This window comes from Sminthopsis crassicaudata, chromosome 4, assembly GCF_048593235.1.
Source record: "Sminthopsis crassicaudata isolate SCR6 chromosome 4, ASM4859323v1, whole genome shotgun sequence".
NCBI lineage: Eukaryota > Metazoa > Chordata > Mammalia > Dasyuromorphia > Dasyuridae > Sminthopsis > Sminthopsis crassicaudata.
In genome coordinates, this window is record NC_133620.1 from 366,212,859 (window position 1) to 366,227,989 (window position 15,131).

The 15,131-nt window shown below is 35.7% G+C and overlaps 1 protein-coding gene across 3 annotated transcripts in view; it reads left to right on the forward strand.

Moving 5' to 3' along the window:
• The window catches only part of PPM1E (protein phosphatase, Mg2+/Mn2+ dependent 1E), a 201,488-nt gene that overhangs the window by 161,921 nt on the left and 24,436 nt on the right, over positions 1–15,131 (forward strand). For all 3 annotated transcript variants that reach the window (XM_074261947.1, XM_074261945.1, XM_074261946.1), the window contains exon 2: positions 3,914–4,032. In XM_074261947.1, coding sequence (XP_074118048.1) covers positions 3,987–4,032 — 46 coding nt within the window. In that variant the 5' untranslated portion in view covers positions 3,914–3,986. The remainder of the gene's footprint in view (positions 1–3,913; positions 4,033–15,131) is intronic.

The window sequence follows — 15,131 nt, forward strand, 5'->3', positions numbered from 1 at the left end:
GAGCTAAACAGTTGGAAATTGAACAAAAAATGTTCCTTTATAATTCAGAGAAGTTTAAAGGGGGGCAGAGAGGTGATTGTATATAAAAGATGATTGGTGATAGATATTGGTCATATGGCAATAAAGCCAAGGAAGAAAAATGAGACAATTTTTATAAAAATAGTCATTTTCAAGTGTACAGTAAGGAATTAAGAAGGCTTACTCAACAGCTCAGAGATGGAGTCAGGAAGATCTAGGGTTCAGAGTCCATATAATCACTTCATAGTTTTGAAACTCTGGGCTAGGCTCCTAACCTCTAAACAACCTTAACCCCTAAATTCTTAACCCTTAAGCATCTCTCTCTCTTTTTTTAAATAACAGCTTCTTATTTTCAAAACAAATGCATGGATAATTTTCAACGTTCATTCTTGCAAAACCTTGTATTCCAAATTTTTCTCCCTCCTTTCTTCCATCTCCTCCCTTAGATCTCAGGTAATTTAATATATGTTAAACATGTGTAATTCTTCTATACATATTTCCACATTTACCATGCTGCACAAGAAAAATTAGGTCGAAAAGAAAAAAATGAGAAAGAAAAAAAAACAAAAACAAGCAAACAGAAAAAAAAAAGTTAAATTACGTACAATGTTGTGATCCATATTCATTTCCCACAGTCTTCTTTCTGGATGCAGAAAGCTTTCTCTATCACAAGTCTAGTGGAATTGGCCTGAATTTTTGAAAATTATTGAAAAGAGCCACATTCATTAGAGTTTATCATTACATAATTTTGTTGTTGTGTACAATGTTCTCTTGGTTCTCACTTCACTTCACTTCACTTAGCATCAATTCATTTAAATTTCTCCAAGTGTTTCTGAAATCATCTTGCTGATCTTTTCTTATTTAACAGTAATATTCTATAATGTTCATATACTATACTTATTCAGTCATTCCCCAATTGATGGGCATCCACTCATAAACAAGGCTCTTAAATCTATAAATTACAGAGAAGTTCCTCTGCAGTGGAAGTTCCCATACCAATGAATTAAGTGGTCTAGCTAGATTCACCAAAAGACTAGGAACTCTGATAAACCTAAAGACCTCAGCTTCTGGAATAAGAACTCACTATTTGACAAAAATTGCTGGGAAGGGGCAGCTAAGTGGCACAATGGATAGAGCACCAGCCCTGAAGTCAGGAAGACCTGAGTTCAAATCTGGCCTCAGTCACTTAACATTTCCTGGCTGTGTGACCCTGGGCAAGTCACTTAATCCCAATTGCCTCAGCAAAAACAAAAACAAAAACAAATTTCTGGGAAAATTAGAAATTAGAATGGCACAAACTAGGCATTGACCCACACCTAAAACCAAGATAAGGTCAAAATGGGTTCATGATTTAGACATATGATATTATAAGCAAATTAGAAAAACAAAGGATAGTTTACCACTCAGATCTGTGGAGAAGGAAGGAATTTGTGGCCAAAACGAAGAACTAGAGTACATTATGCAATGCAAAATGGATAACTTTGATTATATTTATTAAGTTAAGAAGTTTTTGTACAAACAAAACCAATGCATACAAGATTAGAAGGGAAGCAATAAACTGGGGGGGGGAAATTTTTTACATTAAAGGGCTCTGATAAAGACCTCATTTCTAAAATATATAGAGAATTAACTCAAATGTATAAGAATTCAAGCCATTCGCCAATTGATAAATGGTCCAAGAATATGAACAATTTTCAGATGAAGAAATTAAAACCATTTCTAGTCATACAAAAAATGCTCTAAATAACTATTGATCAGAGAAATGCAAATTACAACAACTCTGAGGTACCACTACATACCTCTCAATTGGCTAACATGACAGGAAAAGATGATGAATGTTGGAGGAGATGTGGGAAAACTGGTACACTGATACATTGTTGGTGGAGTTGTGAATACATCCAGCCATTCTGGAGAGCAAAGTGCTATCAAACTGTGATCCAACAGTGTCTCTATTGGATTTATATCCCAAAGAGATCTTTAAAGGAGGGAAAGGGACCCACATGTGCAAAAATGTTTGTGGCAGCCCTTTTTGTGGTGGCTAGAAACTGAACTGAATGGATGCCCATCAACTGGAGAATGGCTGAATAAGTTGTGGTATATGAATGTTATGGAATATTATTGTTTTATAAGAAACAATCAGCAGGATGATTTCAGAGAGGACTGGAAAGACTCACATGAACTCATGCTAAGTGAAATGAGCAGGACCAGGAGCTCATTGTACATGGCAATAACAACATTATATATTGATCAATTCTGATAGACATGGCTCTCTTCAACAATGAGATGATTCAGACCAGTTCCAATGATCTTGTGATGAAGAGAGACATCTACACCCAGAGAGAGAATTGTAGAAACTGAGTATGGACCACAACATGGCATTTTCACTCTTTTTGTTGTTGTTTGTTTGCTTGCTTGCTTTTTGTTTTCTTATTTTTTTTTCCTTTTTGATCTGATTTTTCTTGTATAGCATTGTGAAAATTATGGATATATATATAGATAGATAGATAGATATAGATATTTGTAGAAATCTATATAGAAGAACTGCACATGTTTAATAGATATTGGATTACTTGCCATCTAAGAGAGGGGGTGGAGGAAGGGAAAGAAAAAAGTTGGAAGACAAGGCTTTATAAGGATGAATATTGAAAATTATCCACACATGTGTTTTGAAAATAAAAAGCTTTAGTAATAATTAAAAAAAAAGACTAAGGGCTCTGGTAGGACCATTGGATTGATTCAGAAAAATAAACTCTTTGTTAGGTACCATTCCAGCTGAATGTATATTGCCTCAGAACTCTTGAATTTTATAAGGACCTACCTGTGTGATAATTGGGGCACATTCATTCCAGTCACATCTAACTCTTTGTGACTCTACTGGGGTTTTCTTGGCAAAGATACAAATGGTTTTTTATTTTCCAGATTGTTTTTCAGATCAGGCAAAAGAGGCAAATAGGGTTAAGTGACTTCCCCTGAGTCACATAGATAATAAGTGTCTGAGGTCACATTGGAACTCAGGTCCCCCTGATCCAAGCCCAGTGCCTGGTATCCATTGTACCACCTAGCTGCCCTATCCTAGGTAGAGATCCTATTCACGTCCTCTGGTAGATTACAAACTCCATGTGAACAAGAGCCACAGCCTCTTTAATCTTTGCATCTCTCCTGATGTGCTCTATGCATAACAAATATTTAAATTGATTTGACAATTGTCAAAATGGCTCTTTCTAAATGTTTTGCCTAGCAATGGAGGATTTAAACACTGCTACTATATCCCCTTTGTTTTAGATGCCTATTTGTTTTTAATTTCATAATCATTTCTTGACATTTCTAGAATCCCTTTCAATGACCAAAAAAACCCCCAAAAACCCAGTTAAAAACCCCACAGTCTGTATGTACTCCCTTATTTCCCCCCTCTTCCTCACAACCCCTTCCCATCTTTTCTTTCCTCTCTCTCCCTGTCTCTCTCTCCTCCCTGAGACCACAATTGACTTTGCATTTCACCTGAATTTAGCTGCTTTTTCATGTTATCTTTATTAGCATCATTGAAGTTAATGTATTTATTGTTCTCCTAGTTCTCCTTTTTTTCTTTTGCTCTGCATTCATTCATACGCCTCCCCATATTTCCCTGAATCCCTCCCCTTCATTTCTTATAGCAGAATAATATTCCATTACAATTACATCCCACATTTCTTTCAGATGTTCTGCAACCTAAGAGTTCTCATTTTCTTTCTACTTTTGTTACCACAAAAAACACTACTACAACTATTTTGGTATATATGGGGCCTTTTCGACTTTGATCTCCTTGTATTCCTTCTGATTTTGAAATGACTTCAGCTTATATGAAATTCACTGCTTTATGAACTCTTGCTGAAGTCTGCCTTCCCTTTATCTTTTTCAGTAATTGCCCTTCCTTTTTGGCTGCTGCTTTAGCCAGAGCAACATCAGATGAAGTCCTTCAGAGTGATCTTTCTATGTACTATATACCAAAGGAAACAGATGGCTCAGAGGGGACTGTGGGTAAGTAGCTCTGTACATTATTTAAAATACTAAAATGTTATGCAAAATGACCCACGGCAAGTGGCACCTAAATCAGTTATATTTTGTATCCCTCAGAGAGGGATATTTAAAAAAAAATAAGTGGAAGGGAAAAAAATGTTTAGTTTTTGTAGATGAATTCAGAAGAAAGGAAAGAGGTATAGGAAGGTACCATGTTACAGATTCAAAGAAAACAATTACAATGACAACTATAGTGGAAGGGATTGATGTCTAGATACACAGAAAGAGTGAGCCAAAGAGAAGCATTAATTATTAGTCAGTTATTAAAGAGAATTACTTATTAGTCAAGGAGTCTGTTATTATTATTATTTTTAATCATTTCTGATTTTAAAGTTTAAATGTAAAGTTTTGTAGTTTACCTTTAATAAATAGAACACTGAAAATGGTCCACCATACCAAAAAAAAAGTCAAGAACAAAAAAACTGAACATTCCTAAAAACAATGATAAACCTGAACTCTTTGTTACAGTAAATTTCACATCAATCAGTAGGGAGGTGGCTATAAGAAAAATGTACAGCTGGCATTCTAGCTTTTCAGAAAGGCTATTGTAGGCTTCTTCCCCCAGGCAAAGGAGCAGAATAGATTTGTCAATGTCTTAGAGAGGCAGAATTTATTCATTCCAAAACTGCCTCTAAGGAAATGCTGATGGTTTGAAAATAAAAGACCTTTCAGCTCAAAATAATCTAATATGGCAATTTTTCATTTTAACACATTAACCTAAGACTCACTCTTTTTACTATTCTAGGCCTCACTGATAAAGAGATAAAAAAAAATCATAGTTTCTAATTTCAAGGACTTTATTGTCCAGAAGAAGATGAACTGAGACTGGAAAAACAGGGAAGAATCAGACTAAATGCCATTTGGAAGGTTCTATATTCTATTCATGAAACAGTAGGAAAAAAAAAAAAAGAAGAGAATGCTTTCAGGTGGGACTCATGAAAAGATACTAGAGCCAGAATCCTGATCAGGATTCTGAAAGGCAGAAATCAGGAGAGTGCCATGGCATGGAAAATGGCCTGTACAAATGCATTGAGAGAGATGTCATGTTGAGTTAGAGGAACAACTAGAGTATGTAAGTAGATTTACCAAGAAATGACATGGGTAGGACCTGTGCCCTAGATTACTTCAGTAAGTATGTTTAGCATGTGTCTGAGAGTGGAGAGTTAGTAAGCAATTGCAGTAGTCCAGATAAGGACTGATGAGACCTTGACCAAAAGGTATAGAGGAAGGAAAAAGCTGAGCCAGTGAAGCAGATGGGACAGTTCATAACAAATTGATTAGATGTGAGGGAATGAGAAAACAGGAAGAGGCAAATATGATAGATTTTGAATCTGGGTAACTGGGAGAATAATAGCAATCATTGCAGAAATAGGGAAGTTGGAAAGAAGAGGGGGTTTGGGGTTGTTTTTTAAGGGAGGAGGAGAGATGTATGAGTTTTGTTTTGGACATGTTGAGTTTGAGGTGCCAGTGAGACAACCTGGTGAAGCTGTCCAGGAGGCAGCTGGGTGGAGAACTGGAGTGCAGGGCAGAAATTAGAACTCGATATTTCACTTTGAGAATCATTTGCAAACATGTGATTATTATACCACTAAAGAAATCATCCTAGAAGAGTATAGAAAGGGAAGAACGCTGAAAGCCAGAGCTTCGTGCAGTGTTCATGCATAGGGAGTGGCAGAAGGTGAAAAACTAGTTTGTGATTCTGGTCAGAAAGATTGGTAAAGAATCAGAAAAGATGAGAATCACAGAAGCCAGAGGGAGAAAAAGTAGGAGGGAAGAGTTTTGCAGAAGAGTTAAGCAGGGATAAGGACTGAGAAAAAACTATTGGCATTGCCAATTAAAAAGTTATTGGCAGTTTCTCTGATAAAGGCCTAATTTCTCAAATATATAGAGAACTGAGCCAGATTTATAAGAATGAGTCTTTCCCAAGTGATAAGCTGTCAAAGCATAAGAACCAGTAGTTTTCAGATGAAGAAATCAAAGATAACTTTAGCCATGTGAAAAAAATGCTCCAAATCACTTGATTAGGGAAATGCAAATTAAAACAACTGAAATTCTATTTCATACCTATTAGATTGGTTAACATAACTGAAAATATAAATGCTGGAGGAGATGTAAAAAAAATTGGGACACTAATGCACTATTGGTGAAGTTGTGAACTGGTCCAGCCATTTTGGAGAGCAATTTCAAACTATGCCCAAATGGTTATAAAACTATGCATCCCCTTTGACCCCGCAATACTACTGTTAGGTTTGTAACACAAAGAGATCAAAGAAAAAGGAAAAGGATTTATATATACAAAAATAGTTATAGCAGATCTCTTTTTTTAGTGGCAGTAGGGAATAGCTAAATAAGTTACGTTTATGATTGTTATGCAATAGTATTGTGCTATAAGAAATAAGCTGAATGGTTTCAGAAAAACTTGAGTAAACTTATATGAACTGATACAAAATGAAGTGAGCAGGAAAAAAATAATAAAAATTAAATTAAATTAATAAATGAAATGAGCAGAACCAGCAGATCATCACCCCACAGTAACAGCAATATTGTCTGATGATCAATTATGAAACACTTAACTATTCTCAGAGAGCACTGCAATGCTCTATGACAATTCTAAAGGATTTATGATGAAAAATACTATATACCTCCAGAGAAAAAGCTAATGAAGGTTAAACACAGATCAAAGCATACTTTCTTAATCCCTGCTTTTTTGGATTGTTGTGGTGTTTGGGATAGTTTTTTTTCTTTTGTAATATTGCTAACATGAAAATATATTTTGCATGGCCACATTGTACAATCTACATCAAATTGCTTGCCTTTCAAGGATGAAGGAGGAAAGGGATGAAGAGAATTTGGAACTTGAATATTAAAAAAATTTTGCATGTAATTGAGAAAAAAAATTTAAGATTATTGGTGACCTGAGAGAGAAGAATATCAGTGAAAAGATTGAGAACAGAAGCCAGATTGTGGGTAGTTGGAAGAGTGTAGTAAAGTAGTAAATGAAGAAGCACTAATGGAAAGTAAGCTACTCTGGCTAAAAAAGCTTAAGAAGGGAAGATGAGATAAGAAGATAATCTGTGGGGGTAGTAGGGCCAAAGGAAGGGTGTTTTGAATTATGTTATTAATCAACTATCAAGATCCAAGAGACTGGAAGAGATGGGAGTGAAAGAATTTAGGAGTTAGCTCAACCCAGGTCAAAAGATTTGGGTTCTCACAGTAAAATAGGAGCTGAGGTAATTTGCTGAGAGGAGCAAAGTGATGAAGTGAAAGGGTAAGAGATGAGTTGAAGATTAAAAAGAAGAGGAGGTTTAGAACAACTGCTTTGGGGCAGGTGATAGGGACTCTATGAAATGTATAAAAGGTTTTTCAGACAAGTGAAGACCCAGTTGAAGTTATAGTTGCTTGCCCAGTTTTAGATATTTGCTTTTAAATTTGCCATACAAAAACAAACCAGATTAGTTAGATTCTGAGAAATGCAAAGAAAATGAATAATGAAAAAAAATTATTCTTTGTGCAGTGGGTACATATGTCATTTAATAAGGAGCCCTGGAAAATATCACAAGAGCAAACAAAATTAGGAGACACCTAGGAGACTTGTATCACTTCTCTCCTTTCCTCCAAGTTATTCTTTGGTAAGAAAAAAATGGTTAGGAATGAAGAACTATTGCTCTTGAAGCAAACGCCTTTTCTTGTCTTAACCAAAAGCAATTGACACCTGAAATAAAAATGAATTTAGAATTCCTGTTATAATTGTCAATAACTAGAAGTACTCGTTCAAGGAGGTAAATTTGACCTCATGTGAAAACTTGGGGGTATGAGCCATATGACTGGACTGTGGCTCTAGATATGGATTTTCCTTATTCAAAAGAAAAAGAGTGAATGGGGAGGGGGGTAACACTATAAATTAAGAAGATAGAAATACAGGAACTAGCATGATGGAGAGTATTTGAGTGAAGGTCAAAGGGAAGAGAAATAAAGTGACTTTGTCACTGGCTTATACCAACAGCTACCTGGACAGAGGAGAAATAGTAAATGAAGAGTTTGGGGAACATCACAAGCATTCCGCAAAGATATGATAAAGTGGCGATATGGGACTTTTGTTATCATGACATCTGCTGGTGCAGCACCCTCTCACTCTCACTATCTTGCTCTCTCTTACTCATCTGGACTTATTGATTATTTAATCCTTAAAAGATGGAGAAATCAATGGAAAATTCTATTCTGGGTCAGTTTTCTCACTAACATGGAGAAATTTATTTCAGGGGTAGAAATGATGGTAAACCTGAATAGGTGAGGGGGAAGTATAAGAGAAGCAGAATTCCAGTTATCTAATTTTCTAGATTTGGGAAAAGCAGACTTCAAAAGTTTCAAAAGAAAGATATGCAGGATCCTGTGGATTAACATGTTTCAGAGAAAATGAGCTCAGGAGAGATATAAGTTGCTCAAGAATGAAATTCTGAAGATACAAAGGGAAATAATTCCATTGAGGAAGAAAAATGAAATTTTCTGGAGAGATCAATTCACCAACCAATTGAATTTTAAAAAGAAATTTACAGAAGATGAAAGCAAAACCAGAGAATGAATATTAGACTGTGGGTCTCTCCTGTAAAAAGTATCAGGAACGTTAAAACTCAGGATGAGCTAAGGCTGGTAAAGGAAGCTAAAAAACAATAAAAAAAAGTCTTGTTAAATTTTTAAAAATCTATTTCGGGAGCTAAAGGAAGACCAAAGAAGAGAAAGGACCTGTGCATAACATGAGTAGGATGGTGATAATTAACAAGAGGGAAAGGTAGAGCCATTCAATTTTTATTTTATTTCTGTTATCTCTGCAACAAGGAAAAATGACCTTCAGTCTGAAAATGACAGAACAAAATGATTAACAGGAAATTGATGCCCAAGATAAATAGATAATAAGTGAACACCTAGTTGCTCTTGTTAAAAATCAAGTCACCAACCTCAGATGAACTACAGCCTTGGTTTCTGAAAGAACTGTCAGATGTATTTGGCCATTACTCAGTAATATGTAAAACATAGAGCAAGTGTTCCAATTGCTGAGGGAAAGAGAGACAAAGAGAGAAACAGACACACACACCCAGAGAGATTGGGATGGGGGTAGATATTAATGATTGTATGTTGTAGAGCAATAAAGTTGTCTTCAATTCTTGGTCAAATTTTAGAATTGATCATTAAAGAGATGGTTTAACAAAACTTTAGAAAGAGAAGTGATGATTACTAAGAAGCAGCATGTCATTATTAGAACAAATCATGCCAGCCTAATCTTATTTCTTTTTTTGATAGATTACAAACTAGTAAATGAGGAAAATGCTTTGAACATAGCACAGTTTTTTTCTTCAATAGTATTGTTTTCCCAAATATATGTAAGGATAGTTTTCAATATTCATTTTTGTAAGACTTTGTGTTCCAAATTTTTCTCCCTCTTTTGCTCACTTCCTCCTTCTCCAAGACAGCAAGCAATTTGATATAGATTAAACATCCTTTTAAAGATGGTTCCATATTTGTCATGTTTTGCAAGAAAAATCATACCAAAAGAGAAAAAAAATGAGAAAGAAAAAGCAAATAACAAACAAAGGTACAAATACTATGCTTTGATCCCCATTCAGTCTATATTTCTCTCTCTGGACTTAGAAAGTATTTTCCATCCCCAAACTATTAGCATTGTCTTGAATCACCATATCCTTGAGAAAGCCAGGTCCATCACAGTTGATCTTTACATATCTTACTATTGCTGCGTACAATGTTCTCCTGGTTCTGTTGAGCAAAATTTTTGATAAAGAATTTCATATTTTCTTGTGGTGAAGATTGAAAGCTATGGATTAGATAATAATACAATAAGATGAATTCAGAGCTTGTTTTATGGCCAGACTCAGAGAATAGCTCTTAGTGACTCAATGTCAGCATTCCAGGAGGTCTCTAATGGAGTATCCCAACAATTTGTTATGCCCTGTGCTACTTCACAATTTAATCTATGACTTGAATAAGGGGATAGATGGTATTCTCATCAAATGTTCAGATCACACAAAGCTGGGACTGATGACTAATAAAATGGACGATGGAGTCAGGATCTAAAAATATCAACAGACTTTTTTGGCTGAATCTACTAAGATGAAATTCAATGATAAATGTAAAGTCTTGGATTTGAGTACCAAAAAAACCCCAACTTAATTAAAATAAGATAAAGAAAGCATGTTTAGAAAATAATTGTTTTGGAAAAGATCTAGAGGTTTTAGTGAAAAAGAAAAAGTGTGATATGGTCCCCAAAAGTTATTGTAATCTTGGGCAGCATTTACAGATGGGTAGCTTCCAAAATAGCAGGTGATAGTCTCCCTATATTGTTTCCTCATCAGACCTTGTCCAGAATGTTGTATTCAGTTTGGGGTATCATGTTTTAACATGTAAATTGATTAGATTGAGAGAAGAACAACCAGGGTAGTGAAGGGTACCTAGTTCAGGTCATGACAATACAAGTTAAAGGAGCTAGGAATATTTTATCTGGAAAAGAGAAGACTCAAGCTATCTTCAAGTATTGGAAGGTTATCATATAGAAGGAAATTAAAATTGTTCTCTTTGGCTCCAGAGGACAGAACCAGGAGGGATGAGGATAAATGGAAATTCCAAAGAAGACTAGTTAGAATTGACCTCCAGAAAAACTAAGTTTTCCAGAAGTGGAGTGGTCTGCCTCAAGAGCCCTCTCTTTGAAGGTCTTATTCAGCAGACGCTGAATCACTACTTGGCAGATTATTTCTTTGTGTATCATTTGAACAAGACAGTTGGGGTCCCTTCCAACTCTCTGATCCTATAATTCTATGATTTGGAGTTACTTCTCTAGTACTGATACTACAAGCTCTGTCACTGCTATAAAATTCTGCATCATAAAGTCCAGATGATAGCTGACTTAGCTTTAACTCTAGACAATGATTACTGAGTAATTTACAGCTGTGCGGGGGTAGATTGCTACTGGGGACCATTTTTACTCCTCTCCCCTTTTCCCTTCCATTTCAATCAGCAATTATTTGTGGTGCTGACATTCTGCAGTACTCCCTTAAGGAAAATGTTTCATATTAGAGAAAAACTGATGGGTTGACCAAGCTTCTTATTTAAGGAAAAATGTTCTTAAATGCCACAAACTTGTGATATTAAATTGAAGAGACTTGGAAGGAAAGGGGATGGAGAAGATAGGCAGAAAATCAATAAGTAGTGACTATTCTTGCTTTAAGGGCAGCTTTAAGCACAGTGGATATTATGTCAGACCTGAATGCAGGAAGACTCATCTACTGAGTTCAAATCTGGCCTCAGATAAGTATGTGACCTGAAGGTTGACTTTAGTTCCCTATCTCTAAAATGAGTCATTCCAAGATCTCTGCTGAGAAAACCCAAGTCACATAGAGTGGGACACAACTAAAACAACTCCACAACAACAAAATTCTTGCTTCAAAACTTTTCAAGAGACGCCAAAGGCACCCAAGCTAACCCTGTGATATGAACTGCTATACCATCATTCCAAAGCATTTGAAAATATTTAGTTTATTTAATTTCTCACCCAGTATAAACGGTCCTGAGATCCCACTAGGGAAGAAAGTGTTATTTATAAATCTATGATATAGTTCTATGCTCTGGGAAAGTTCTCTAATATAAGTTGCAGAGAAGTTGCCAGTCTACACTGGAAGAGTGATTTTTCTCATCCAGTAGTTCTATATATCAGTGAAATCATAAGTCCCTTCTTTATCTCTTTCCCTGTTATCAGGAAGAAGAGCAAGGGTTGCTGACAAAGGATAATATATTCCATGCCTGAAATCCTCTTCCTCCTCACCGCCACCCTTTACTTTCCCTCTTCTTTCTGTGTTTTGTCCTTCATGCTGATTATTTCCACTCAAAACAAGCTTTTTTCATAAAGCAAAATATATATTGAGAGGGAAATGAAATGGGAAAAACATTAGACTAAGATAAAACTTTCAATTTTGCCAACATTTATTGAGCATTTCAATATGCCAGAGACCTCAGGAATCTAGAAAGACAAAAAAAGAAGCAGTATCTAATCATAAGGAGTTTATATCTACTGGGAAAATACAATATGTATACTGATAAGTAAATATAAAGTCCATACAAAGTAAGACAAAATCATTTCAAAAGGGAGAATGCTTACAGAAAGAGTCAGGAAAGAGTCCATGTGATGGTGGTAGCAGTTGAGATACTTTTTGATGCAGATCAGGAGTTTGGAGGGGCAGAGAAGAGCAGGAAGTATATTTGAGACATGAGACTCCATTTGTGCAAAGACAAGGAAGTGGGAGATTAAATGTTATGTCCTAGGAACAGCTTGCAAGTAATTTGTCTTGAAATATGAGTGTGTAAAGGATTGTAACATGCAATTATATTGGAAATATAAGTAGCAGCAGTATTTGAGAGAGCTTTAATTGCCCGTCTAAGGAGATATATTTTATCCTAGTGACAACAGAGAAGCATTGGTGAGTTCTGAGTAAGGGAAACTTAGAAATATGTTTTACAAAATTAATTTGGCAGATTTGCTGAAGGATTGCAGAGGTAGAGGCTGAAAGCAGCAAGATAATTAGGCTGTTGCAATAATCCAAGAAATAATTGATGAAGACTAGAACTGGCATGGTGGCTCTGGGAGTTGAGAAAGGCACAAATCTAGAGATTTTTTTATGGAGAAAGAATTGACAAAATTTAGCAAGTGCTTTAATATGCAGGGGTGACAGTGAGAAGTAGTCATGGTTGACTTCAAGACTGCAAACATTCCTGGATTAAAGGTTTTTGGAGATATCAACAAAAATAGGAAAATTTGGAGAAGGAATGGATTTGGGGGAGACATGTAATGAATTACAATTTGACCATTTTGAGGCTGAGATGCCTATGGGACATCGTGGAGTAGATATCTAGCAGATGATGTGGGATTGGATTTCCAGAGAGATTTTAGAGTCATCTGTGTTGAGATGATAATTAAACTCATGAAAGTTTTTGGGAAACACTGAAAACAGCTTGAGTTGTAGCTCAGCTATTTCACAACCTTATGGTCTTTGGCCAGTCATTTATTTTTCTCTAAACATCTGTAAAACCAAGATAATAACTGATGGGAGGCTCAAATGAAATATGTAACCTATGAAGCACCATACAAGGGAAAGGAGGTATTTGTTATTATTTTTATGTTTTTTCTGCCACAGCTTTCTGGGTTCTGAATGTGCTAAGATTCAGGAGACCCAGATTAGCTCATAGGGCAATTCTGGGGAGGGAACAAGTTTGTAGTTACAATCCAGCTTAAAATTCCACGTGGTCTCAGAAACATAGACCATTCATATCATTTCTTCTTTTATCCATGATAGCTTCTGCCATTTACAAATTTCTTTAGTCCCTTGGTTGCCATAACATTTATAATCTCACTCTGACACATTAAATATATTCAGGATTGATTGAAGCATCCACTAAAATTGCTTCTGAAAAAATTAGCCTCTTGAGACTACCACCTTGATGATTTATAGCAAGAAAGGTACCTTGTATATGGTTAATTAAAATTTGCTCATTTATTCTGCTTTGCTTGAAGAGGCAACTGATTTGTTGTTTTGAATTAAAATTATTGTATCAGAAGAACCCAAGCCCAATCTTTTCATTCCCCCACCCTCAAGGTGATGTGTGCTGCTGCTAGTCTTAGAGGCTCTTTCTTTGAGTCAGCAAAGAAACTCTATTTCACTTTCCTAAAGGAAAAAGACTGAAGAAGGGGAGGCAAAGGTTGCTGATAGAGGATAGTTACCACACCTGGAATCTGCTCTCTTTTCTCCCTTCCTCTACACCTCTTGGCTTCTTAGATTTTCCCTTCAAAACTCAACTCAATTTCCTTCTACAGATCTTTCCTGATACTCTGAGAATCTAATGTCTTTCCTCTGAGACTGCTACCATGTAGTCTGTAAATATATGTTATGTACCTAGATATTCTCATGTCTCTCCCATTAAAATGGGAGTTCCTTGAAGGCAGATTTGGACATACTGGTTACCATGATTAATTTTGGCTTAAAATTCAATCTTTCACCTGGTTGAGAGCCCTTGTTCTGACATTTCTGCCCTAATATGTAAGAAATACATACAGAGACAATGGCAAATCTGGGAAATAGGGGATGGGACCCCCAGGATCTTGTAGAAAATGCAGCTCCACTTGTTCAAGATTTGTTAGTTTGCTTTTCTCAGGCTGTCTGCTCATGTAAAGTGTGTGAGAAATCCAGTTTTTAAAATAGTATTCTGTTCTCTCTTCTATTTGAGGATAATCAAGGATCTGTGATTTTCTCAGTATAGGAACTCCCTGAATCATGTATAACATAATGTGTTATGAAGTTACCTGCAATTCAGAGAAATTAAGTGACAGTCACAGAGACTGGCTTTTAACTTTGATCTTCTGGCTTCAAGTTCAACACTCTGTTTACTATGTCTTTCCAATTCTTACAGGGATTATTAGAAGTCTTTGAAGTAGATTGCAAAAAATGCAGGCGGCTCCTTTGTTATCTTTGAAATTTAATACTGTTATATCTTGAGGAGAGGATAAAATTAGATCTAGTATAATTTCTTCATTACCATTCAAGTCGTCCCACAATGTATTGCTCCTTTTGTCATCGTCACTTAAGTTCATACAAATTAAAGGTGGAATGTTTGAGCAAGTCAATTAGTCTATGGTACCTTTAGAGTTGGTTTCCAACCCCAAACGATTTCATAGACTGCCATCTGATAGTAGTTGTGCTGTTAATAGCTTTTAACAGATTACAATTAGAAATTGCAATTACAAAAAACTATGATAAAGTCAATAACTCTAATGTGTACTTTGCTAAATATAATAGCATCACATATATTTGAAAAATAGTAATGTATGCGCAAGATATCATTCAGTCTACGGAAGATATATTCCATTATTATACTGAGTCACTGATGCAATTTGGATATTGTTAAATAATGAGGAAAATGACAATGCTGTATACACATATAAATTTGAGGATACCACAGCCTGAGAACCACTGAGATGGAATGAAAAGCCACAAATGATTCCTAATAAT